This window comes from Schistocerca serialis, chromosome 3, assembly GCF_023864345.2.
Source record: "Schistocerca serialis cubense isolate TAMUIC-IGC-003099 chromosome 3, iqSchSeri2.2, whole genome shotgun sequence".
NCBI classification, from domain to species: Eukaryota; Metazoa; Arthropoda; class Insecta; order Orthoptera; family Acrididae; genus Schistocerca; species Schistocerca serialis.
This window is the reverse complement of record NC_064640.1, coordinates 313,498,983-313,524,041: the sequence shown is the minus strand read 5'-3', so window position 1 is coordinate 313,524,041 and position 25,059 is coordinate 313,498,983. Positions and strand designations below refer to the sequence as shown.

At 41.0% G+C, this 25,059-nt stretch overlaps 1 protein-coding gene across 2 annotated transcripts in view; it reads left to right on the top strand.

Annotated features, from left to right (window-relative positions):
• LOC126470123 (cysteine protease ATG4C) overlaps positions 1-25,059 on the top strand; it is an 81,201-nt gene that overhangs the window by 10,792 nt on the left and 45,350 nt on the right. For both annotated transcript variants that reach the window (XM_050097738.1, XM_050097736.1), the window contains one exon: positions 14,974-15,267. In XM_050097738.1, coding sequence (XP_049953695.1) covers positions 14,988-15,267 — 280 coding nt within the window. In that variant the 5' untranslated portion in view covers positions 14,974-14,987. The remainder of the gene's footprint in view (positions 1-14,973; positions 15,268-25,059) is intronic.

Below are 25,059 nucleotides of genomic sequence, written 5' to 3'. Positions count from 1 at the left end.
GTACCTCATCTCTAATCACTCCAGTGTTGACAGGATGTTAAAATGTTAATAGTCTTTTTAACTTTTTTGCTTCCAAGTGGTATTTCTCTAGTATGAAGTTATGTTCACTATCAAGTCAGCACCCAGATAACTCTTGCAGACTTTAACTTGATTCTTCACTATTTTTTTTCTCACAAGAAAGAAAAAAGATGAAAAATAGTAACTCTCGATACCTTTTCTGATCATCTGATATCTTTTATGTCTACCACCACCTCAAGTGATACTTGTAAAGTACCAGGTAGTTATAATTAAACTGATGATGTTCCAGATGTTGCAGTACAGGCTATATACATCACAGGCACCAAAACATCATAGGTATGTTCATTAATTGGTGCACTCGCAGATTTTACTGAGAAAAACTGTTGTTCCACTTTCTGTCACCAGGTGGAAATGTGCCGCAAGCAATCAGAATATGGTGTGGATGCAGGAAAAGGGGAGGGAAAATCAGACACATGACAGTGATGGTGGTGGCACGTTTATTAGAATATATTCACAAGTTACAACACATGTTCAGTATGGTTTCCCGAGTCAGCAACATGCTGCTTCCATAACAGTGGCATGGTGGACAGTTGCTTGCAGTATATCCAGTGTAATTGGAGTGAGATGTTGCCGTATGCTATCCTTCAGATCAGGAAGAGTCCAGAACATCTGTAATAGACACAACCTTTCAGATATCCTCACAACCAGAAGTCACATGTATTTAGGACGGGTGATCATGAAGACCAAATATCTTGAAAGTGCCTAGAAATAATTTGAGTGTTACCAAAGGTTTGTTGAAGCAAATCTTTCACTTGGCAAGTGACATGTGGTGTCACCCCATCTTGCTTGAAAATAGTCATGAGGACACAGCTGTGGTCTTGCAAAGCTGGAATCATGTTTTGCTCAGGAAGGTCCTTCTAACTTGCAGATGTGCACAGTACACTTAACAGGCCCATGTGACGTCCTTGAAGAGAAAAGGACCGAGAATTAAGGATCTTGTGAAACCACACCACCTAACCATACAGTCACATAAGCTGAGTGCAGTAGATATTCCGGCACAATGCGGCAAAGTAGAACCCCATATGTGGCAGTTCTGTGCATTCACGGCAGCAAGTAGAGTAAAATGGGCCTCGTTCGTCCAAAGAATATGCCTGGTCACATGTCATCCATTTCTGTGCATGCTCAAAAACTAAGGCCAAGGCCAAAGTCACGACTTTGTAGCCTATCTTGGGGCTGTCTTTGTTGCACCTTTTGAATCTTGTATGGATGCCAGTGTAAAATGTGCCCAAAATCCTTTTAACTGTTGACCAGGGGAGAGAGAATTCCTGTGACACATCTCAAGCACTGGTTGCAGAATTTGAAGCTTGTGCTGCACAATCACTATAGCTACAGCAATTTCTCGACCAGCTGCCATGGGAATGGGCCACCTCCTCCTTGCTGCACCATCTAATTCGACTGTTTCTTCAAATTTGTTGATTATACTCTTTAGCCTATTTATTGATGTGGGGCCTCTTCGGAACTGTTTCTGTTGGTGAAATTCCCATTATGCAGCACTGATATTGCTGCCATTCTGATAAAACAACTTTACCAGCAGTGCCCAGTCTTATTTCTCAATAGCCATGGAAAAGTTCAATCTTCTTAACACTTTGCACCAACAGTCACTTCGCAAAAGAAATCAAGTATCACCAATTGACAAACAGCACATTGAAGTCAAAACAACAAACATTTCTCATATTGACTGTTTGGAACGCCGTATTTTCACTATGTGGCAGAAAGTGGAACTATTATTTTTTTCAGCATACTCAACGAGTGCACCATTTAATGAACATGTGTAAAATATCTCAATATCCTCACTCAGAACACCATCAGTTTAAGTATAACCACCTTGTATATTCACAACTACTAACTTGTGCATAGTACTGAATTCTGTTACTCAACCTTCCTACTGTGTTTGCTTGCCAAGACCCAACTTTCTCGCTTTTTATTTTCACATACTTTACTGATACCTGCATTCTGGCACTTGATTATGATTAAATTACCACCTTTTTTGAGATATTTTAATTCATGAATATGACTGCCATATCTCTTGGATATCCATTCAATTCCACTATCAGTTCTCTTTCTGTTTGCTGCAGATAACCCTTTATGCTATTGCTAATTTTGCTCTTAATGATTATTCCTACTCCTGTTGTACCATTATCTGTCTCAGTGTGACTAATCACATGATTTCCACTCCAAAACTATTTCCCTTCAGCCCATCACATCTCACTGATTCCTTACGTGTGTCTCCATTCTTGGCATTTCTGCCTTTAGATTTTCTAGTTTCCCCACTCTGCATTGACATTCTAACATTGTGTGTTACCCCCATAATCAAAATTCTGTTTCATTTGATAGCTGCTTGTGAGTAATCCCCACCTGGACATCCAAATGGGAAACTATTGTACCCAAGAGGAAGTTGTCATAACATTTTTAACAGAGAACTGCATGTACTAGAGAAAAATAATGTGGTTTCCTTTAGCCTTCACATCACAGTAGTACAGCCATTAGTTGACAACTGCAGGTAGCATTACACTTGATGTGTCAATCTCCACGATTTGTACAAAGTGTGCCTGCTGCTTCCGCTCTGTGAGAAGCTGGTCCCAAGGTCCAAGACGGTTGCATCTCCATTACTTTAGCAAGAGAATTTTACAAGGTCAGGACTTTTACCTGGAGATTCTTAACGTGGTGTTACTCCATCACTCCCCCTTTATCCAGACTTGGGACTGACAAAGCCTGGCCTCCCAAGGGAGCTAAAGTTGTTAGATTTGTTATATCCATGTGAATTTTTATTTCAGTACATTTGATGGTACCACAAACACAAACAATGTTAGACTCAGGCCATAAATTGAGTGAATTGTTGAGTTAACACAGTCTTTTATATTCATATTGTCAGATAGTTTATTGTGTGTAAGATAAATAACTGTTCCAAATCATGTCTTCTGTTTAAAGTGTATCATCATCATAACATAAGCAATTGTCCCATTGTTGTAGTCTGGTGACAGGAAGATGGAGGGTCAATCAAAATATATGTTGATTAAAACAAGTTGGCTGTTTCAGTGACTTGTAGATTCTACATTAGTCAGCAGCCTCACTACATTCAAAACACTGAGCCAAGAGTTATCAGCTTTCAGGACGTTCATAGACTCTGATTATTTTATTCCAGATGTGTGATTTATTTATCAGATCAGTGAGAAACTGTGAGGTCATCAATAGGACAAAATTGGCAGCAACAAAACATACAGAAACACTTGAAGAATCAAGGGAACACAAAAATAAAAATAGAAATGCAAATACAGAATAACATTTATTCTGTTTAAATTAAATTGATTCCATGTCCAGTTGGAAAATTACTATTAGTATTTTGTCACATTTATGAATGAAACCTCAGTCATGGAAACCTGTCTAAGCAGTAGTGTGCTTCTCTCTAGCATGCTAGGACAACCCAGTTGGCCTTTTCTTAGTTCTACTCATTCACCATAATGTCTTGCAGTATTTGCTAGTCCATTGCACTTGTAATTTAAACGAAATCAGTATCTTACCATTTCAAGGTCAGACAGCTGCTCACTGCCCATGCCTGCACTCATTCACATCTGTGTCCATGTGATCTGCTTTTTTCTCAGCACCTATTTACACACGAAATCACTACCACTGTGTGTTCCTTGTCTCCTCATCTCTCATCCCCCCCCCTTTCCCCACAGTCGTGTGATTAATTATCATTCCCTACAGTAAACTGATAGCCTGCCTTGAAATTTTTAATAACATTCCCATATCATTTATGTAGATGTTCTTCTCTGCAAATGTTTGAAGACAGACTATCCCCTGGCGATCCTCAACTGTGCATTTTTCAGAATGGTGAGAAAATTCACTTCCGGCTGGTGGTGTTTTATCCAAGCTATCTGTTACAGTGCCTGAGCTCCCAGAACGCATTATGCTGCTACACAATGCCAGATAGAACATCAGTAAGTCCTCAGGTACAATTTATCTTCTGTTTCCTGAGGACACTCTTGCAACAGGAGCTACCTGCAGAAAATATTCACTTTGTTTCCACTTCTTGCTAGTTGTTCCTTGTGAATTCCAGATTTTCCAATTATGTAGTCTCCCATATACACTGAAGAGAAAAAGAAACTGGTACACCTGCCGAATATCATGTAAGGCCCTACAAGCACACAGAAGTGCCGCAACACGATGTGGCATGGAATTGACTAATGTCAGAAGTAGTGCTGGAGGGAATTGACACAATGAATCCTTCAGGGCTGTCCACAAATCCATAAGAGTACGAGGTGGTGGAGATCCCTTCTGAACAGCATGTTGCAAGGCATCCCAGATATGCTCAATAATGTTCATGTCTGGGGAGTTTGGTGGTCAGCAGAAGAGTTACAACTCAGAAGAGTGTTCCTGGAGCCACTCTGTAGCAATTCTGGATGTGTGGGGTGTTGCATTGTCCTGTGGGAATTGCTCAAGCCTGTCGGAATGCACAATAGACATAAATGGGTGCAGGTGATCAGAAAGAATGCTTATGTGTATGTCACCTGTCAGAGCCATATCTAGGCATATCAGGGATTCCACATCACTCAAAGTGCCCACACCATTACAAAGCCTCCACCTGCTTGAACAGTCCCATGCTGACATGTAGGATCCATGGATTCGTGAGGTTGTCTCCATACCCATACACATCCACCCACTTGATACAATTTGAAATGAGACTTGTCCGACCAGGCAGCATGTTTCCAGTCATAAAACAGTCCAATGTCAGTGTTGACGGGCCCAGGCAAGATGTAAAACTTCATGTCATGCAGTCATCGAGGGTACACGAGTGGGCCTTCAGCTCTGAAAGCCCATGTTGATGTTGTTTCATTGAATGGTTTGCACACTGATGCCTGTTGATGGCCCAGCATTGAAATCTGCAGCAATCTGTAGAAGGGTTGCACTTTTGTCACATTGAATGATCCTCCTCAGTATTGGATTCCTGATATTCATGGTACACTCGTGAAATGGTTGTATGAGAAAATCCCTATTTTGTCACTACCTCAGAGATGCTGTGTCCCATTGTTCATGCACCGACTGTAACACCATGTTCAAACTCCCTTAAATCTTGATAACATGCAATTGTAGCAGCAGTAACTGATCCAACAGCTGCGCCAGACACTTGTCTTATATAGGCATTGCCGACCACACCACAATATTCTGTCTGTTTTTGTATCTCTTTAATTGAATATGCATGCCTATACCAGTTTCTTTGGCACTTTAATGTCGTAAATGAGGTATTTCAATACTTGTAAGTGCCACAAAGAATGTGTAAGGTGTGAGAGAAAAGAAATTAGTGATTTTTATCTACCAAAGTTTTTATTTTTTTCAGACAACAGTATTGTCTCCTTCAAAGTAGTCCCCCTTGGCAGCTATACACCAGTGTAGTAGTTGTTCCCAGTCTTCATAGCAGCATCGAAAGCCTTTAACTGGTAGGGCCTTTAAAGTCTTGGTCACATTCTGTTGAATGTTCTCCAGAGTCCCAAAATGACATTCTTTTAAGATATTTTCCGATTTCAGGAAAAGAAAAAAGTCACAAGGATTCCGATCAGGTGAATAATGGGCTGTGGAACAACAGTAATGTCTTTTAGGTCAAAAATTCCCTGATGAAAATCACAGTGTGACATGGGGCATTGTCACCAGTTTGGCACAAACCTTTTGCGTGTGCAAACCTTCAGTCACAATTTGATGTATTGAGAAAGTGTTTAACAGATCACCCATAATCCTTATTAGTAAAGGGTTGGTCTGATCTCACAAGAACATGCATGCTTTTGACTTTTTAATTGGTTTTTGGAATTGAAGGTCTTGCCGAGCAAGTTTCACCTTCAACATGTTCTCGGCCTTTCAAAAATGATTTTTGCCAGTGGTAAACTTGTGCTCTTGATAAGGAATGTTCCCCATAGACCTGTTCCAACTTTTCAAATATAATGCTCACAGAGACCCCAAGTTTAACACAAAACTATATCACACGATGTCACTCTAAATTCCACTGTTCTGTCTTTATGACACACACCTTCAGTGATGATGCTCTCGGACATCAATTGTTGCTTGTACGGAGTTTAAACTTGGACTGAGCATCTGGAAAGGATGAACACACTAGTCTACGTAAGTAGAACAACACAGCATTGTCGGACTGCTCACAGTGTTGCCAGTCTCATTACTTTTCTCAGATGCCTCGTACACAATCTGCTCACATTAAAGTGACCATCACCTATGTTAATCATCAACTCACAATAACCACTCCCAGACGGCAGGTGGCAACACTAGTAGTGGACAGTATATAAAGCATGTTGGGGGATGTGGAAAATATTGCAGTTGTTGTAATGCAAAAATGGAGTGATTTATCTGATATCCAAACAGGCATGATCATGGGCTTTCAGGCAAGAGAGGAAGAATTTCCAAAACAGCTGTGTTTGTAAACTTTGTTATGTTGTGGACGAGGTATGCCGTGCATGGCAAAATAGCGCTATTCAAATCCAGCACCAAGGCAACTGTGGTGCACCAGTGACAGTGTGAGTGACAGCTGTGGAGATGTGTATGGGTGAGTAGATGGGCAACTGTTGAGCAACTGACTGTCCAGGTGGACCAAGGCACTAGCAATGACTGTTCAGCAAACATCGCTGTGTATGGGTCTTCGCAGCAGGCACGTGGTTCGTGTACCAATGCTGACTGCTGTTCATCGGCGACAAATACTGGGACTTACACATCAGTACTGCAAATGGATGTCCACTGAGAGATGACAGGATGCCTTTTGGGATAAATCATGTTTTATGCTCCATCAACAGATGGCCGGTGGCGTGTACAATGTGAAATGTCTGAAAGGAAACGTATACAAGTGTGCATCTCTCCCAGGGGACTATGTCCTTCCCCACACACAGTTTCCTTTTCTTCGACATGATGGCATCTACCAGCAAGACAATGCAACATGTCACACAACTCGCATTTTACGTGTGTGATTTGAAGAGCAGGGGGATGAGTTTACCATATACCCATGGCCACCTGAATTTAAACGCATTTGAGAATGTGTGGGACCACATCCATCAGGCTGTTCACCCCAGGGATCCTCAACCAAGGAACTTGGTGCAGCTAGCCATGGTACTGGAGTCAGTACCTTCCAGAACCTCATTGACTCTTCATGGCTTGCAGTGGTCTGTGCTGTAAAAGGCTCTTGATAGGTGGTCACATTAATGTGACTGGGCAGTGTATTTGCAAAGCTGTAACTTCAAATTTTTATTTTCTGATATCTTCAATACAGCCACTGTGCTATACTATATCAGTTGTGGCTCTTTCACCTATCCACTGCTTTGATGCAGGACTAATTGTAGGAGACTTTCTCTTTGTCAGTTAGAGAGAATATCATTAAGGCATAAACAAATTCAAAGTATTGTTTATTAGTGTATGTAAATACCCTATACTTTTGAAGTGTTGTCATGATAAAATCATTAAGGTCAGTTACTAATGGATTGATTGATCAGAAAGAATTAAAACTGTGGAACCCTGTGAATTTTTACCAGGAAATGCCTGAGCCACTGAGTGGATTGTAGGTAGATACAACTTGTTTATAGCGGTAGCAGCTTGCAAGAAATTTGACATGTCCTTGAGTAATAATGGTTGCATAGTAATGAGCTCTCTAATGCCATTGGTATGGAAGTTTTTTATTGCTTTGCTGCAGTGTTCACATGGCATGCCCCTCAACAGTTGGTTTGTACAAATCCTGTTACTCATGTGTGGGTAGTACCTGTGCAAGCAAGGTAACAAATAAAATGTTTCTGTACATAGCCTTTTATAGGAGCAACTGACAAAGCAGCATCACTACCTCATTAGCGGTCAAAGAAGTTTTTAAGGGAAGCCGTGGGTGGTTCAAGAAGTTTAAGAGAAGAACTGGAATTCACAGTGTTGTGAGGCACAGTGAAGCAACCAGCTCAGACACAAAGGCAGCAGAGAACTTCATCAGCAACGTCCAGATGCTTGTAGATTCTGAGGGTTATGTGCCACAACAGGTTTTTAATTGTGACAAGACTGGTCTAGTCCAGAAAAAGATGCTGAAGCATACCTTTTTAATGGCAGAGGAGAATGCATTGCCGAGCCACAAGCCATGAAAGACCATCTCGCACTGCTATTCTGTGCCAGTGCAAGCAATGATTTGAAAATTAAAGTGATGTTGGTTTACCATGCAGAAACTGCATGAGCCTTCAAGCAGTGTAAAGTTCATAAGGGCAGGCTAAATGTGATGATGTGGAGGTCCAACAACAAGACTTGGGTGACCTGTGATCTTTTTTCTGATTGAATCACTAAAGTGTTTGGTCCTTCGGTGAAAAAATATTTGCTTGAGATGAGTCAACCACTCCATGTCTTGCTTCTTATGGACAATGCTCCTGCCCATTCTCCAGGCCTATAAGACCACCACCTTGAGAAATTTCAATTCATTAGGATCTAATTTCTGTCATCTATCACCACTCTGTTATCCAGCCTATGGACCAGCAAATTATTCCTAACCTTAAGAAACTCTACTCTAATGCACTCTTCGAGCATTGGTTTGCGTTGACTCAGGCTACCAATCTCACTCCTAGAAAGTTTTGGAAATATCACTTCAGCATCGTCGCCTGTGTCAAGGTGGTTGAAAAGGCGTGGTCAGGGGTTACCAAGAGAACTCTCACTTTTGCTTGGAAGCAGCTTTGGCTGGAGTGCTTTCTCGAATGTGACTCTGAGGCGTTTCAGTCAGTACCTTTGGAGCCCGTAGTCAACTAGATTGTGTCTTTGGCCAAGAGCTTGGGACTAAAAGTGGATGACAATGATATCAATGAGCTTGTGGAAGATTGCAGCCAAGAAATGGTCACTGGCGAGCTTTTGGAGTAGCTGTGTGTTTTACAGCAGGAAGCTGCCGAGAGGAGTTCTTGGGAGGAGGAGGCGGTAACAACAAAGGAGCAATCTTCTGCCACTATAAGAGAAATGCTGAAAGTGTGGGAATCAGTTGCATCATACATTGAAAATCATCACTCCAATAAAGCAGTGACTACACACGCTGCAAATTTATTTGATGATAATTCTGTGTCACATTTTCACCAAGACTTGAAGCGTCAGCAGAAACAAATGACTGTAGATAGTTTCCTAGTAAAAAACAATTAGTTATGTATCATGAATAATAAAGTACATAATACTGTACATATAATTTTCTTTGAATAAATGGCATGAATATGATACAACTTTCAGTACTTTTTGCACATGAAGTGCATTATTGTATTTTGTATTAATTTATATGGGATAAATTGTTTTGCTTAATGAATGTTTTGCACTAAGAGTAAGATTGTGGAACGAATTGTGCTTGCTGTGCGAAGTTCCACTGTATTTGTTGCTGCATGATATTTGTGTGTGAACTAAAGCTTTTGACAGCTTCCTCAGTCAAGCAGGCTAATATTTTCCCTGGGTATGTCTTACTTTTTCAGTTCTTGGTTGACCAGCCATGTCAAATTGTAGATTCTCTTTGATATATCAGTAGGCAACTCTTTGCCACCTTCAGGTGGTTCTTCATGACTGATATTCTGCTCATGTCGGCGTCCTATACATGTTGGCCATTACCCCCTCGGTCATCCTGCTCCTGTTGCTATAAGTGCAGCCACTACAGCGGGTGGAGTGACACAGTATCGAATGTGTACATTGCCCCCCCCCAAGACCTCAACACTACTAGGTTCAGTAAAGGATGAGCTAGGCCATACAAATCTGGGGTCTACCAAATCCCTTGTCAATGCAGCAACGCATACATCACCACCAAGTCGGTCATGGCTGACCACAGTTTAAAAACTGGTCATATTATATATTATAGAGTACAGCAAAACCAATATACTTCGGCAATCTTCCTCCTTCTGGGATTGTGTGATTAAAGAGCTCATTGAAATTGGGGCCGAAGATGGACTAATTAATAAAGATAGCAGCCTACATCTGAGTCAGGTGTCAAACCGTGCACAAAGTTGAGAAGCAGCAAAGCATACCCATACAGTGATATCTGCACCCGAAAGTGTTAGCATGGACACTGGAGACCATAGTTCGCAACTGGGCATTGCCAGCCCCACCATCACCACCAATCAGTGCCATGGCTGCACTGAAGACAGGAGTGGAGTGATGCAGGAGGTAACGGCCAACATATACAGGAGACCAAGACAAGCAGATCAGCAATCATCAGGAACCACATGAAGATGGCAATGAGTCTGCCAAAATCTCATGGAGACCTTACAAGATGGCTAGAGCTGACACCCAAGGATTTTTAACCAGCTTCCTCTGTTTTCATCAGGAGTTACCAGGAGCTCATGTAGTACTTTATTTAGTTCACTGAATTATGTCATGGAGATGTCACAGAAGTCACAAATATTTTGCACAAAGATTTTGTTGCTGTCTTTACTTCTTTGTAGCTTGTCAGCATCAAGTGGTGTCAGCCCCTGGTAGCTGAGTGGTCAGCACGACAGAATGTCAATCCTAAGGACCCAGGTTTGATTTCCGGCTGGGCCAGAGATTTTCTCCACTCAGGGACTGCATGTTGTGTTGTCCTAATCATCATCATTTCATCCCCATTGACGCGCAAGTCGCCGAAGTGGCATCAAATCAAAAGACTTGCACCCGGCGAATGGTCTACCCGACGGGAGGCCCTAGTCACATGGCATATACATTTAGCATCAAGTGGTGAGAAATCAGTGAAACATCTATCCAAGAATTTCACCATAATAAACTACATTCTGAGGCCACTAATGCAGTGTAAAAACCTGTTTTTTTTCCTAATATATATGTATCATGATGAGATGAGACTTTAGTACAGGTAGTCATTGTTTCCTTGTAACTACTGTGAATTGAAAGGATAGGGAAACAAGTAACACTGGTACAAAGTAGTACACCATGTAGCTGCACTGAGCTGTGGATCAGCACTTAAAACAGATGTTAATGACTGTTGTTCATGTATCAGACATAGGTTCATAGCATATATGCATGTCATCCCCAACTTATTCCTCATTCCTGCCCCCCCCCCCCCCCCCATGCCATCTGCAGTTTACATCATAAGGGCACACAAATATGAAGGTGAAGAGAGCTCCCACAAGTGCAAGAAGACATCAGGTTACACGCAGGAATGGCAAATAGGACCCATCTCCATTTCATTGTTTATTGTAATTGCATCGTCCACTCCATCAGTTTCTTTTCCTGTCTCTTCAATCCTGAAAATGTATGCCTTACTATTGTAAGTCAAAACTCGTAATACACATGATTGTAAACTTTTCATTTCAGAGACATTTATAATTGAGTTTTGAAAACTGTATTTAGTTTACCAGAAGCACTCCAAGCCATACCTTCTCTGTATTTCTTTTACTTTCTCGCCAGTTGTGTTCAACTGTCTAAATACTAAAACTCGTCAGCTTGTTCCATGACTTGTTTGTTAATTTGTAATGTTTCTTTTCATTGGCATTATAATTTTCATTCAGAATGTACATTATTTTCAGTTCTATTTTCAAACTAGCTCTGTTAAATTCTTCTATTTGTCGGAATTTATGACCACTAGAAGTAAACAGTACATTAACACCTGCAAAACAAAGGTGGTTCAGATATGTTCCATTAACATACATTTGTTTTTAGGTTTTCCCAATTTGATTACAGAAAACTTCCTCAAGAACTGCTGAAGATATCATTAGTGATGTTGAACCTCTTTGTTTAACTCCTCTTTCAGTTCTGAATTTATGATTATCCTGATGGTGCTGCAGGTGTTCTTCTTGATCTCCCCCACTTGAGTACATCACACAGACTGTTTATACAGCCATGTGAAACTGTTGGAAAAGGCCTTCTTTGGGACGATTGTCAACTCTGTGTAACATTCGCACATTCTTCAGTCTTGGTGAGCCACCAGAGACTCATTCTGCACTTTGTCGTTTTATGCTAGGTTCATATCGGTAACACCCATTTTTGTCACCCATGGTAATCTTTTTTCCAGGAAAGATTTTTTCCATGTTTCTCATTACAATCAGGTCATGGCAGATATCCACATACTTCTCTCTCTCTCTCTCTCTCTCTCTCTCTCTCTCTCTCTCTCTCTCTCTCTCTTTTCTTCCAGGGGTCATTGTGTATTGGACAGACTTCTCTCTTCTTCAAAAGATGCTGGAGAATCGCTTTGAACTTTTGACCTAGAGGCATTCAGTTTGTTGCACCATTGCAATTTGTGACACGATAACATTGACACTACAGCGACACATCCACTACTTAGCACTGCCTGCTCACAAGTGACTGTTTGAAAGCACATGTACTGTATACAGTTGCTAGTTCAAGCTGCCACCATAGATACTGTGCTGATGTCATGTATATATCGCGAATAAAATTAGCCTCAGAGTTTTGTGGACAGCCAATATATAAACAGGGTGAACGTTGAGGTTGTTCAGGGATACCTACTGAGTAGTTTGTGGCTAGTAGCTTGGAGGGAGCCAGCAGGTGTGCTGGGAAGGAGGAGTGGCAGGTGCATGGGCTAAGCATATCATACACGAGTATCGGAGCTGATTAGATGTGATGGATGATGATGATGATGATGATGTGGAGGTACAACATAGGAGGGGGTGACGGAACAGAGAAAAGGAAAATTGTTGGGTGGAGGGTTGGAGACAGTGGGTTATCAGAGTGGAGGTCAGGAGGATTATGGGAGTGAAGGATGTATTGCAAGGATAACTCCCATCTATGTATCCAGAATGTATACAGGAGAGCTTCTGTCAAGTTTGGAAAGTAGGAGACAAGGTACTGGCAGAAGTAAAGCTGTGAGGACGGGGCATGAGTCGTGCTTGGGTAGCTCAGTTGGTAGAGCACTTGCCCGCGAAAGGTAAAGGTCCCGAGTTCGAGTCTCGGTCCGGTACACAGTTTTAATCTGCCGGGAAGTTTCCCATCTATGTAGTTCAGAAGAGCTTGTGCTAGAGGGAAATATCCAAATGACATTGGACTTAAAAGTGTTGTGCCCAGCAGTATGTGCCACTGGGTGGTCAACTTTGTTCTTGTGTATATATTGTCTCAAGGGCTGTAAATACCGATTTTGTTGAAGTAGTCAAAAGCTTTATCAAAATCTATGAATGTCTAGATAATGTGGTGAGTCATACTTGATGCTCTGGTCTGTAATGTAATTAATTACTTGCAAATGATTCGTTGTGATATATGCAGTTTTAAAACCACTTGATTAAAATCCGATTTTTTTAAGTGTGATTGGTGATAATTTTACTGAGCCTCTTATAGAGTGAGGTGACAAGTCATGGGGTGGTTATGTACACATATACAAACGGTTGTAGTATTGCATACACAAGGTATAAAAGGTCAGTGCATTGGCAAAGCTGTCATTTGTGCTCTGGATATTCATGTGAAAAGATTTCCAATGTGATTATGGCCACATGACGAGAATTAACAGTGGAATAGTAGTTGGAGCTTGGCACATGGGACATTCTATTTTGGAAATTGTGAGGAAATTCAATATTCCGAGATCCACAGTGTCAAGGGGGTGCCAAGAATACCAAATTTCAGGCGTTAACTCTCACCACAGGTAACGCAATGGCTGACAGCCTTCATGTAACTTTTGAGAACAGCAGCCTTTGCGTAGAGTTGTCAGTTGTAACATACAAGCAACACCACGTGAAATAACCACAGAAACGAATGTGGGATGTACAACAAACATATCCATTAGACAGTGTGGTGAAATTTGGAATTAATAGGCTGTGGGAGCAGACCACTGATGCGAGTGCTTTTACTAACAGTGCCTCTCCTGGGCTCGTGACCATATTGGTTGCACCCTAGACAACTAGAAAACTGTGGGCTGGTCAGATAAGTCCTGATTTTAGTTGGTAAGGGCTGATGGTAGGGTTTGAGTGTAGCGCAGAGCCCACGAAAACATGGACCGAAGTTACAACAAAGCATTGTGCCAGCTGGTGGCAGTGGCTTCATAATGTTGTGGGCTGCGTTTACATGGGATGGACTGGGTCCTCTAGTCCAAGTGAACTGATCAGTGACTGAAAATGGTTGTGTTCAGCTACTTGGAGACCATTCGCAGCCATTCTTGGACTTCCATGTTTCCAAACAGTAACGGAATTTTTATGAATGACAGTGCACCACGTCACCAGGCCACAGTTCGCGATTGATTTGAAGAACATTCTGGATAATTTGAGGGAATGATTTGACCACTCAGATTGCCGGACATGAATCCCATAAAACATTTATAAGACATAATTGAGAGGTCAGTTCATGCATATAATCCTGCATCGGCAAGACTTTCACAATTATGGAGAGCTATAAATGCAGCATGGCTCAGTATTTCTTCAGGAGACTTCCAATGACTGAGTCCATGCCACATAGAGTTGCTGCTCTACTCTGGGCAAAAGGAGGTAGCCCATGACTTTTATCACCTCAGTAAATGTTGTTAGGAGGCAGTCATTCAAGCACAAAACACACGTTTTATGCTAGTCTGTAACATCAGCACATTACTTTGTAATTCAAAATGTAAAAGGGTTCAGTATTTGTGAAAACAATGTGGAGAATATTCCAAAATGGGTCATTCTACCTTTGATATTGGGAGAAACTTGGTGATTAAATGAATATCGTGGATATACTTGAGTAGTATGTCTGTAAATTGACCCTAAAGCAACCTTATCATTTTTTAGGTGTAGTTCACAGCACATATTGTCACTGCAGGTTCTTGACAGTTTTTAAAGCTTGCTATGTGTATATTTAATATTACAGATTATATTTAGATGTATTAAATGTTATATTGCAGTGAAAACAGTTGTGAGTAGTAAGGGAGAGAGAACATCATTGAGAAAACTGGGATATTATGTAGTTATAGCTCGGTGTTCAGTTCTGAAACTGGAGTCCTCCTTCAATAATCATTTCTTTGTCTTTTTGAAGGTCTTAATGTGAAGATGAAAACAAACTTTTCACGAGATTCTCCAGTGTGGCTCTTAGGAAGATGTTACCATCGTAAGACTGACCCATGTGATGAACAACTGGTAAGCGATGAGAAAGAAGAAGGAATTGAGAGCTTTAAGAGTGACTTCATGAGCCGCATTTGGCTAACATACAGAAAGGAGTTCCCCAGTCTTGATGGTTCGAACATTAGCTCAGATTGTGGTTGGGGTTGCATGCTTCGCAGTGGCCAAATGCTTTTAGCCCAGGCACTTGTTTCACATTTTCTTGGAAGAGGTAATATTTTTCTTCTGTTTTATTTATAATCCAAGTAAGATATGTTCAAGTCTTTGTGGTACATAAATTTTTATATAGAAAGTAAGGTAATATAAGGAGTGATCAAAGAATTTCCATTTGATGGTGTTGCTGCAGTGTATATGCAACATAGCACGACTCTGATGTTGGTATATAAGCATTCATGTGTTTATGACATGTGTTCAGTAAATGCAGAAATGTGAACTGTGGTGACATTATTACCAAATGTGTCCAAACAGGATCAACATGCTGTTATTCTTTTTGTGGCTGCTGAAGGACAAACATCAGTATACATCCATTGGAGAATGGAGAATTTGTATGGGGCAGCATGTCTGTCAAAAACCAAGGGGTGCTGCTACTTCATGATAACAGACATCCTTGTATCGCAAATGTCTTAACACAGAAGTCATGCCAACTCAAATGGAGGATACTTGAGCATCAGCCCTATAGTCCTGATGTCTCCTCATGCTAATACCATGCCTTCAGTCCTTTAAAGAATGTCTTGAAGGGTTGACGACTTGTGTGAGATGAGGATGTGCAGCAAGCAGGTACAGACTTCTTCATGGAGCAATACAATGTTTCACTAAACAGGTATCTTCTACCTGGTGCATCCATTGGATGCTATCCTCAATGCTGATGGTGATGTAGCCTAATTGGCATACTGATTATGGACTGAAGAGCCCTCAAATGGAAACTTTTTGATTGATTGCCCCTTATATATATATATATATATATATATATATATATATATATATATATGTGTGTGTGTGTGTGTGTGTGTGTGTGTGTGTGTGTGTGTGAGAGAGAGATAGAGGTCCTATCACACTTCTGTGGAGTATTCCTGACTGTACCCTTGCCTCTGATGAGCACTTGCCCTCGAGAACAACATACTGGGTTCTATTATGTAAGAAGTCTACAAGCCACTCACACACATACCTGGGACCTATTCCATATGCTCGTACCTTCATTAAGTCTGCTGCAGGGCACAATTCCAAACACTTGTCAGAAATCTAGGAATATGGAATCTGCCTATTGCCTTTCATCCACAGTTCGCAGAGCATATAAGAAAAGGAAAGCTGTATGTATCATCATTATTTCTCTAAAAATGGTATATTTCAAAAATGCTGTCCTCAGTGTCCTGTCTTCAAAATCTTCCATAAGTAAATTGGCAAATATGAGTGTAATGGATTCCCAATAGCCAGTTCATCAGTGTGTTCAAAATATTTGTCATTTAATAAAAAATATATAGACATCAATACATGATGACAAAGCTTCATCATTTCCATGTCTAATTTTTCAGTAATTGAGTTTTCAAGAGAGGAAATATTGCCCTCTGGCCTCAGAGTCCGACTGCGTGCTCAAAATCTCTTGCCTGATTTCTTCTGCTCGGACCTGTGGAGAGCTACACACTGCTTGCTCCTCCACTGAGCAAATAAATTTATTGATGGACAGACTCCACAGAGGAGGAGCAAAATTTAGGTTTTTCTCCAAAACTGATAATGTGATGTCATCCAATTCTTTACTCGTGAGGTTAATCATGTCATGGGATAGAAATCAGAGACATTGAAATTTTGAAGGTTGCCTAATGACGGCACTCTTGTGGGCCCATTCCACTCATTCCCAAAACACAGCTGGCAGCATTGATAAAGCCTCCAAATGCAGAAATAAAATCTTTGTATATAACATCCAGTATATGTAAGTAAAATGAATGCACTACTTTACTAGGACAAAACTAACATGCTTTTTAATATTATTGGCAATTTTGATATCAGTACATTGAACAAATTTTGCGAATCTAGGTACAGTATGATACCAGTATTATGGCGGCTCATCATAAAAGTGAGGGCAGTCAGCAGCTCCCCTTATTCTTTCAATGTTTATCAAACTTCCTTAAAAGTTCAAGCATCTCCTCCCCATAGAGGTACTTGACGTGACTACATAACGTTTCTGACATATTACCTGTTGATATTCTTGTCATGTCTCCAGCCAGATAATGATATCACCTGAACACAATATTTTCACAGTTCATCTGGCTGTCATCTTCAGGTGAGAATGGTCTTTGCTAATCTTGCCATATCTTGTGCTCCTTGCACTTCATATTGCTTTGCAACATTCTGCCTAGATATTTTATGTAACATTACACCTAGATATTTTATGTAACATGACACCTAGATATTTGATATTCTTGTCATGTCTCCAGCCAGATAATGATATCACCTGAACACAATATTTTCACAGTTCATCTGGCTGTCATCTTCAGGTGAGAATGGTCTTTGCTAATCTTGCCATATCTTGTGCTCCTTGCACTTCATATTGCTTTGCAACATTCTGCCTAGATATTTTATGTAACATTACACCTAGATATTTTATGTAACATGACACCTAGATATTTGATTGATGTGATTATGTTGAGCAGTACATTGCTAATGCTATGTTCAAACATTACATGATTGTTTTACCTACACATATGCACTAAATTTCATTTTTGTACACTTAGAGCAAGCTGTCATTCATTACACAAAATAGAAATTCAGCTTAACTCATCCTCCATCCTCCCACAGTCACTCAAGGAGAACAATTCCCCATACACTACAGCATCAGCAGCAAACATTTACAGACTGATGCTCACCCTGTGTGTCAAATCGTGTGTGTCAAATCGTGTGTGTGTCAAGAGAACAAGAGCAGTCGTATCACAGTTCCCTGGGTCACCCCTGTCAATAGCCTTGTCTCTGATGAAGATTAGCCGTCCAGTGCAGCGTGTTGTGTTCTATTACTTAGAGTCTTTGACCTACTAACATATCTGGGAACCTATTCAATATGCTCAAAGACTTGTTAACAGCCTGCAGAGTAGCACTGTGTCAAATGTTTTCTCGAAGTCCAGGAATATGGAATCTGCCTGTTGCTCTCCACCTGTGGTTCATATCATGTGGGAGGAGGCCAGTCCTAGTTTCACATGAGAGTCGCTTTTGAAATCCATGATGATTTGTGGATAGAAGCTTTTCTGTCTCAAAGAAATTTGTTTTGCACAAAGATAGAATATGCTCAAAGGTTTTCGAGTAAACATTAAAGTTTTAGATCTATAATTTTCTGTTTCCATTCTTGTACCCTGCTTATGTATGGGAGTCACTTTTACATTTTTCCAGTCACTTGGGACTTTCTGCTGGACAAAATATTCATGATAAAAGAAATCTAAATATGGAGCCAACACCAAAGAGTACCGACTGTAAAATCAGAATGTGATTCCATCTCGATCTGGAAACTTATTTGTCTTCAACTCTTTCAGCTTTTTTCAGTGCCAGGGAAGACTGTTTCTATGTCCTACATAACAGTGGTTGGTTGTCAAACAGTGGTATGTCTGTGTGATCCTACTGTGTGAATGATTTCTTAGATGTGAAATCCAAAACTGCAGAGTTCCTGTTGCTGTCTTCTATTGCCACACCAGACTGACCTACAAATGATCGAGCGGAGGACTTTGACCTGCTTAGGAGAGATGCAGGCTGTCTTCTGTATGAGCTGCCATACCCAGTTTCTCCCTCTGGTTAATCTCTTAAGCTCTTTTGTTTGTGTAATGGTAACACATTAATTCACATTCTTCCTTTTTAATTATTGCAAATATATCCTGACACACTATGTGTACCTTGTTACAGTATGTTGCCTACAAGCTAACCAAGTGAGCTACAGGCAATGGCAGAACAAACCAACCATGTAATGAAGACTGTTCAGGATGCAACACCAAATAATATCCAGTATTGAACTGCCAAACAATTAGTAACAAACTACCACACTTCATGCACAGTCTTGTGGACCAAACTAGAACCATTTCACACTATGGGGAAGCAAGATTTTGCTCCTTTTCTAGGAAGAAAGGGCTCTGGGAGTGGAAGTGCTCACCACTGTGAGACATATCGTGCAGCTACAGGTGTCTTGTTGAATGCGGCATACAGGGCTGAAGCTCATTCCATTGATGATAGTGATGAAGTAAATAAAATACAGAAGCTGTGATTTGATTTGTAATAAGTAAATGTTCTAGTCCAAGAAGTCCTTGAACTGCTGATAATTAAAATGATTTGCACAATGGGACACTTGACTGCAGTTGCAGAACCTGTTGTGGCCAACAACAATTTTTGGTATTAAAATACAGTCTTTAATGAAGTGTCCTACAAAAAATGATTTCAAATTGATATTTTATGATAAATTTTGTTGCCGATTCTCACATAAGTGTATCTTCAAATCTTTAGTCTGCAAATGACGTAATTGTTTTATCAAAATTTATCCGTTACAAAAGCTCAATGAACTAAATGAAAACTGCCATGATAACCAAAAATGGATTCATTTCATGTTAGTCATTGTGTTTTAATAATTACCTATTCTTAAGTTAACTGGTAACTTGTCTCATTTGTTTTTTGTCATTGACAAGTTTCTCTTATTCTGCAACGTGATTTACTGTATGATATGACTACAAATAGCAATGTCTGTAGTTACAGTTTGTAACGTACATTTAGGTGCTTTAATGTCTGATATTAACTTTACATTGTGCTCGTCTGCACATACAGACACTGCTCAGTGGGAAATGGTTGATGACTTGGACCCCAGTGACCACTTTGTCACCTATCTGTAGCTGTCAGGTAGTTAAGGCCCTGAAAGGAAGCCACAGCTGTGGATGCTCAGCAGAGCAAAATGGCTATTTTTATACCTCTAGACATTGTTCAGGACTGGATGGATCATATTGTAAACATGATCCACTGTATCATTCATCTGTCTATCCGCCCCAAAATAATCAGCAAATTTCACAGCCAGAATGTTCTGTTATACAAAGAAAAGTGCCGCTCTTCAGTTACAATTAGTGCACAGTTTTGAGACGATTTAAATGCCAACCATTTGTTGAAAAACCCTTAGATTTTCAGGTCACTAAGACAGAGGGTCAATGAACAGCAAAATAGAACACAAGTAGATTTCTCATGCAGTAAATTGTCCTTTTAACTCTTAAAAAAATATGAGAAGAATTTTTTGTAAGTTTGTCACACATCAGTAATTTTTGTATTGAAGCACAAAAATCTCCAAACACGAGATGTCACCCAGACAATGGCAGAGTACTTCACACACTGAAAATTGGGAATCATCTTTCTGTAGCCACATGGCATTAATGGAGGGAAGACTCTTTTCCATGTGAGAGCAGGGTTAGCTCTTGTCAGAGACCTGGAAGACTGAACCAGCTACATCTACATTTACAGGGCTATATAAAGTCCACAGAGAACTCATAGTATGTTGTGTAGAATGACAAATGGCTCATTTTTCAAGGGAGACCATGCACAACATACTGACAGATGTCAATGTTTGTTTTTTATGCCTTTCGTACTTCGCACGTAAGTAACTTTACTGTGTTTGGCTGAAGGTACCACTGTCATCACACCCCCTTCCCCCCTTTTGTGTCTTGATCATGAATTATGGGTGGGAAGAATGACTTGCTCAGTGTCTGTGTGAGTATTGTATCATCTTGGTAGTATGTGAAATATATGTTGGAGGGGGTCATAGATTGCTTCACTCTCCTTGGAATACATGTGCTAGGATTTTGGACAATTAACCACACTGTGATTTACAACACCTGTCTCCTACCACCTGACGACAACATCATACAACACAAGCCCAGCTCACAATCTCTGTGCTGTAGTTTGTGAGGTAGCACTTGCCATTCAGCAGCAGATCTTCATGATGTGTTATACATCCAGCCTGCTGTCAGCACCACACAGCAGTGTTCTGTGCAATTGCTTACCCCGTAGTGGGGAAAAAAATTCATGAATTGGCATGAGCAACTAGGCTATTTGGGGTTTGCTCTAAGCAGGAACCTGTTGGCACTAAGTGTGGACTGTATTGCTGCACGTAACTGAGGATGGAGTCATTCACCATTGTGGTTGAAAAGGAGACACAATGTTATTTTAAATTTGTTATGATTCAAAAGGAATCTTGCACCAGACCACATTGTTAAGTTCATGTCTTACGAACTTTGAGTGTTTGTTTACACTAATTGGACCTAAACAGGGTGATCCGATCATATACTCTGTAGTATTCTCTGAACTTATTCTCAATATTCCCTTGCCAAGTGAAATCACTGCAAGTAAATTGCATCGAATTCAATGTTGGTGGCACTAGAGTGAATGAGATGACAGTAATTTTATCTTGAAACTTCCGTTGGTCCGTGTTGGCGTACAAAAACAATAATATGTGATTGTTGGTCTACCTTAATGCAAAACACTTTTGTTATTCATTTATTCCCAAACTAGTTTGTGACAGATATCGCCATCAACATTATTACATGTGTACCACACACACACACACACACACACACACACACACACACACACACACAGAGAGAGAGAGAGAGAGAGAGAGAGAGAGAGAGAGAGAATATGCCAGAAACAGCAGCATTGTTGAATGAGATAACATTATGCTTCAAAATTCCTCATATGCTTCTCATCCACCAAGTACCCTCTTCAAGCTGCCTATTGCATTATTGCACAAGATAAAGCCTAGAACATCTGGGACTCATTCATCCAGTTACAGAGGCAGAAGAAAAGGGTGGCATTCTGTTGGTTCCAGGGCATTTTGGGAGACAGGGAAATGGGTCTGCAAATGCAGCAGTTTAAAATATTTTCACACAGGTGCTGATGTCCTTTATAAGTGCCCTATTATACGATGACACCGTAGCATACAAAACAGTTACTACATTATTAAACTCTGCTTTGGATTGATGAAGGGTACATGGTGCACCCATCTGCAAGTGGTCGCTCATGTTGGCACCAATCATGTGTGTCGCTATGGATCCGAGGAAATCCTCTCTGGCTTCCGGCGGCTATCTGATTTGGTGAAGACTGCCAGTCTCGCTAGCGGGATGACAGCAGAGCTCACCATCTGCAGCATCGTCGACAGGACTGACTGCGGACCTTTGGTACAGAGCCGAGTGGAGGGTCTGAATCAGAGGCTGAGACGGTTCTGCGACCGTGTGGGCTGCAGATTCCTCGACTTGCGCCATAGGGTGGTGGGGTTTCGGGTTCCGCTGGATAGGTCAGGAGTCCGCTACACGCAACAAGCGGCTACACGGGTAGCAGGGGTTGTGTGGTGTGGGCTGGGCGGTTTTTTAGGTTAGATGGCCTTGGGCAAGTACAGAAAGGGCAACAGCCTCATCGGGTGCGGGGCAAAGTCAGGACATGCGGGGACCAAGCAGCAATCGGTATTGTAATTGTCAACTGTCGAAGCTGCGTTGGTAAAGTACCGGAACTTCAAGCGCTGATAGAAAGCACCGAAGCTGAAGTCGTTATAGGTACAGAAAGCTGGCTGAAGCCAGAGATAAATTCTGGCGAAATTTTTACAAAGGTACAGACGGTGTTTAGAAAGGATAGATTGCATGCAACCGGTGGTGGAGTGTTCGTCGCTGTTAGTAGTAGCTTATCCTGTAGTGAAGTAGAAGTGGATAGTTCCTGTGAATTATTATGGGTGGAGGTTACACTCAACAACCGAGCTAGGTTAGTAATTGGCTCCTTTTACCGACCTCCCGACTCAGCAGCATTAGTGGCAGAACAACTGAGAGAAAATTTGGAATACATTTCACATAAATTTTCTCAGCATGTTCTAGTCTTAGGTGGAGATTTCAATTTACCAGATATAGACTGGGACACTCAGATGTTTAGGACGGGTGGTAGGGACAGAGCATCGAGTGACATTATACTGAGTGCACTATCCGAAAATTACCTCGAGCAATTAAGCAGAGAACCGACACGTGGAGATAACATCTTGGACCTACTGATAACAAACAGACCCAAACTTTTCGATTCTGTATGTACAGAACAGGGAATCAGTGATCATAAGGCCATTGCAGCATCCCTGAATATGGAAGTTAGTAGGAATATAAAAAAAGGGAGGAAGGTTTATCTGTTTAGCAAGAGTAATAGAAGGCTGATTTCAGACTACCTAACAGATCAAAACGAAAATTTCTGTTCCGACACTGACAATGTTGAGTGTTTATGGAAAAAGTTCAAGGCAATCGTAAAATGCATTTTAGACAGGTACGTGCCGAGTGAAACTGTGAGGGACAGGGAAAAACCCACTGTGGTACTACATTACAGTTAGGAAACTACTGCGAAAGCAGAGAGAGCTTCACTCCAAGTTTAAACGCAGCCAAAACCTCTCAGACAAACAGAAGCTAAACGATGTCAAAGTTAGCGTAAGGAGGGCTATGCGTGAAGCGTTCAGTGAATTCGAAAGTAAAATTCTATGTACCGACTTGACAGAAAATCCTAGGAAGTTCTGGTCTTACGTTAAATCAGTAAGTGGCTCGAAACAGCATATCCAGACACTCCGGGATGATGATGGCATTGAAACAGAGGATGAAACGCGTAAAGCTGAAATACTAAACACCTTTTTCCAAAGCTGTTTCACAAAGGAAGACCGCACTGCAGTTCCTTCTCTAAATCCTCGCACAAACAAAAAAATGGCTGACATCGAAATAAGTGTTCAAGGAATAGAAAAGCAACTGGAATCACTCAACAGAGGAAAGTCCGCTGGACCTGACGGGATACCAATTCGATTCTTCACAGAGTACGCGAAAGAACTTGCCCCCCTTCTAACAGCCGTGTACCGCAAGTCTCTAGAGAAACGGAAGGTTCCAAATTATTGGAAAAGAGCACAGGTAGTCCCAGTCTTCAAGAAAGGTCGTCGAGCAGATGCGCAAAACTATAGACCTATATCTCTGACGTCGATCTGTTGTAGAATTTTAGAACATGTTTTTTGCTTGAGTATCATGTCGTTTTTGGAAACCCAGAATCTTCTATGTAGGAATCAACATGGATTCCGGAAACAGCGATCGTGTGAGACCCAACTTGCTTTATTTGTTCATGAGACCCAGAAAATATTAGATACAGGCTCCCAGGTAGATGCTATTTTTCTTGACTTCCGGAAGGCGTTCGATACAGTTCCTCACTGTCGCCTGATAAACAAAGTAAGAGCCTACAGAATATCAGACCAGCTGTGTGGCTGGATTGAAGAGTTTTTAGCAAACAGAACACAGCATGTTGTTGTCAATGGAGAGACGTCTACAGATGTTAAAGTAACCTCTGGCGTGCCACAGGGGAGTGTTATGGGACCATTGCTTTTCACAATATATATAAATGACCTAGTAGATAGTGTTGGAAGTCCCATGCGGCTTTTCGCGGATGATGCTGTAGTATACAGAGAAGTTGCAGCATTAGAAAATTGTAGCGAAATGCAGGAAGATCTGCAGCGGATAGGCACTTGGTGCAGGGAGTGGCAACTGACCCTTAACATAGACAAATGTAATGTATTGCGAATACATAGAAAGAAGGATCCTTTATTGTATGATTATATGATAGCGGAACAAACAGTGGTAGCAGTTATTTCCGTAAAATATCTGGGAGTATGCGTGCGGAACGATTTGAAGTGGAATGATCATATAAAATTAATTGTTGGTAAGGCGGGTACCAGGTTGAGATTCATTGGGAGAGTGCTTAGAAAATAGTCACAGGGTTATTTGGTAACCGTGATAGCGTTACGGAGATGTTTAATAAACTCAAGTGGCAGACTCTGCAAGAGAGGCGCTCTGCGTCACGGTGTAGATTGCTCGCCAGGTTTCGAGAGGGTGCGTTTCTGGATGAGGTATCGAATATATTGCTTCCCCCTACTTATACCTCCCGAGGAGATCACGAATGTAAAATTAGAGAGATTAAAGCGCGCACGGAGGCTTTCAGACAGTCGTTCTTCCCGCGA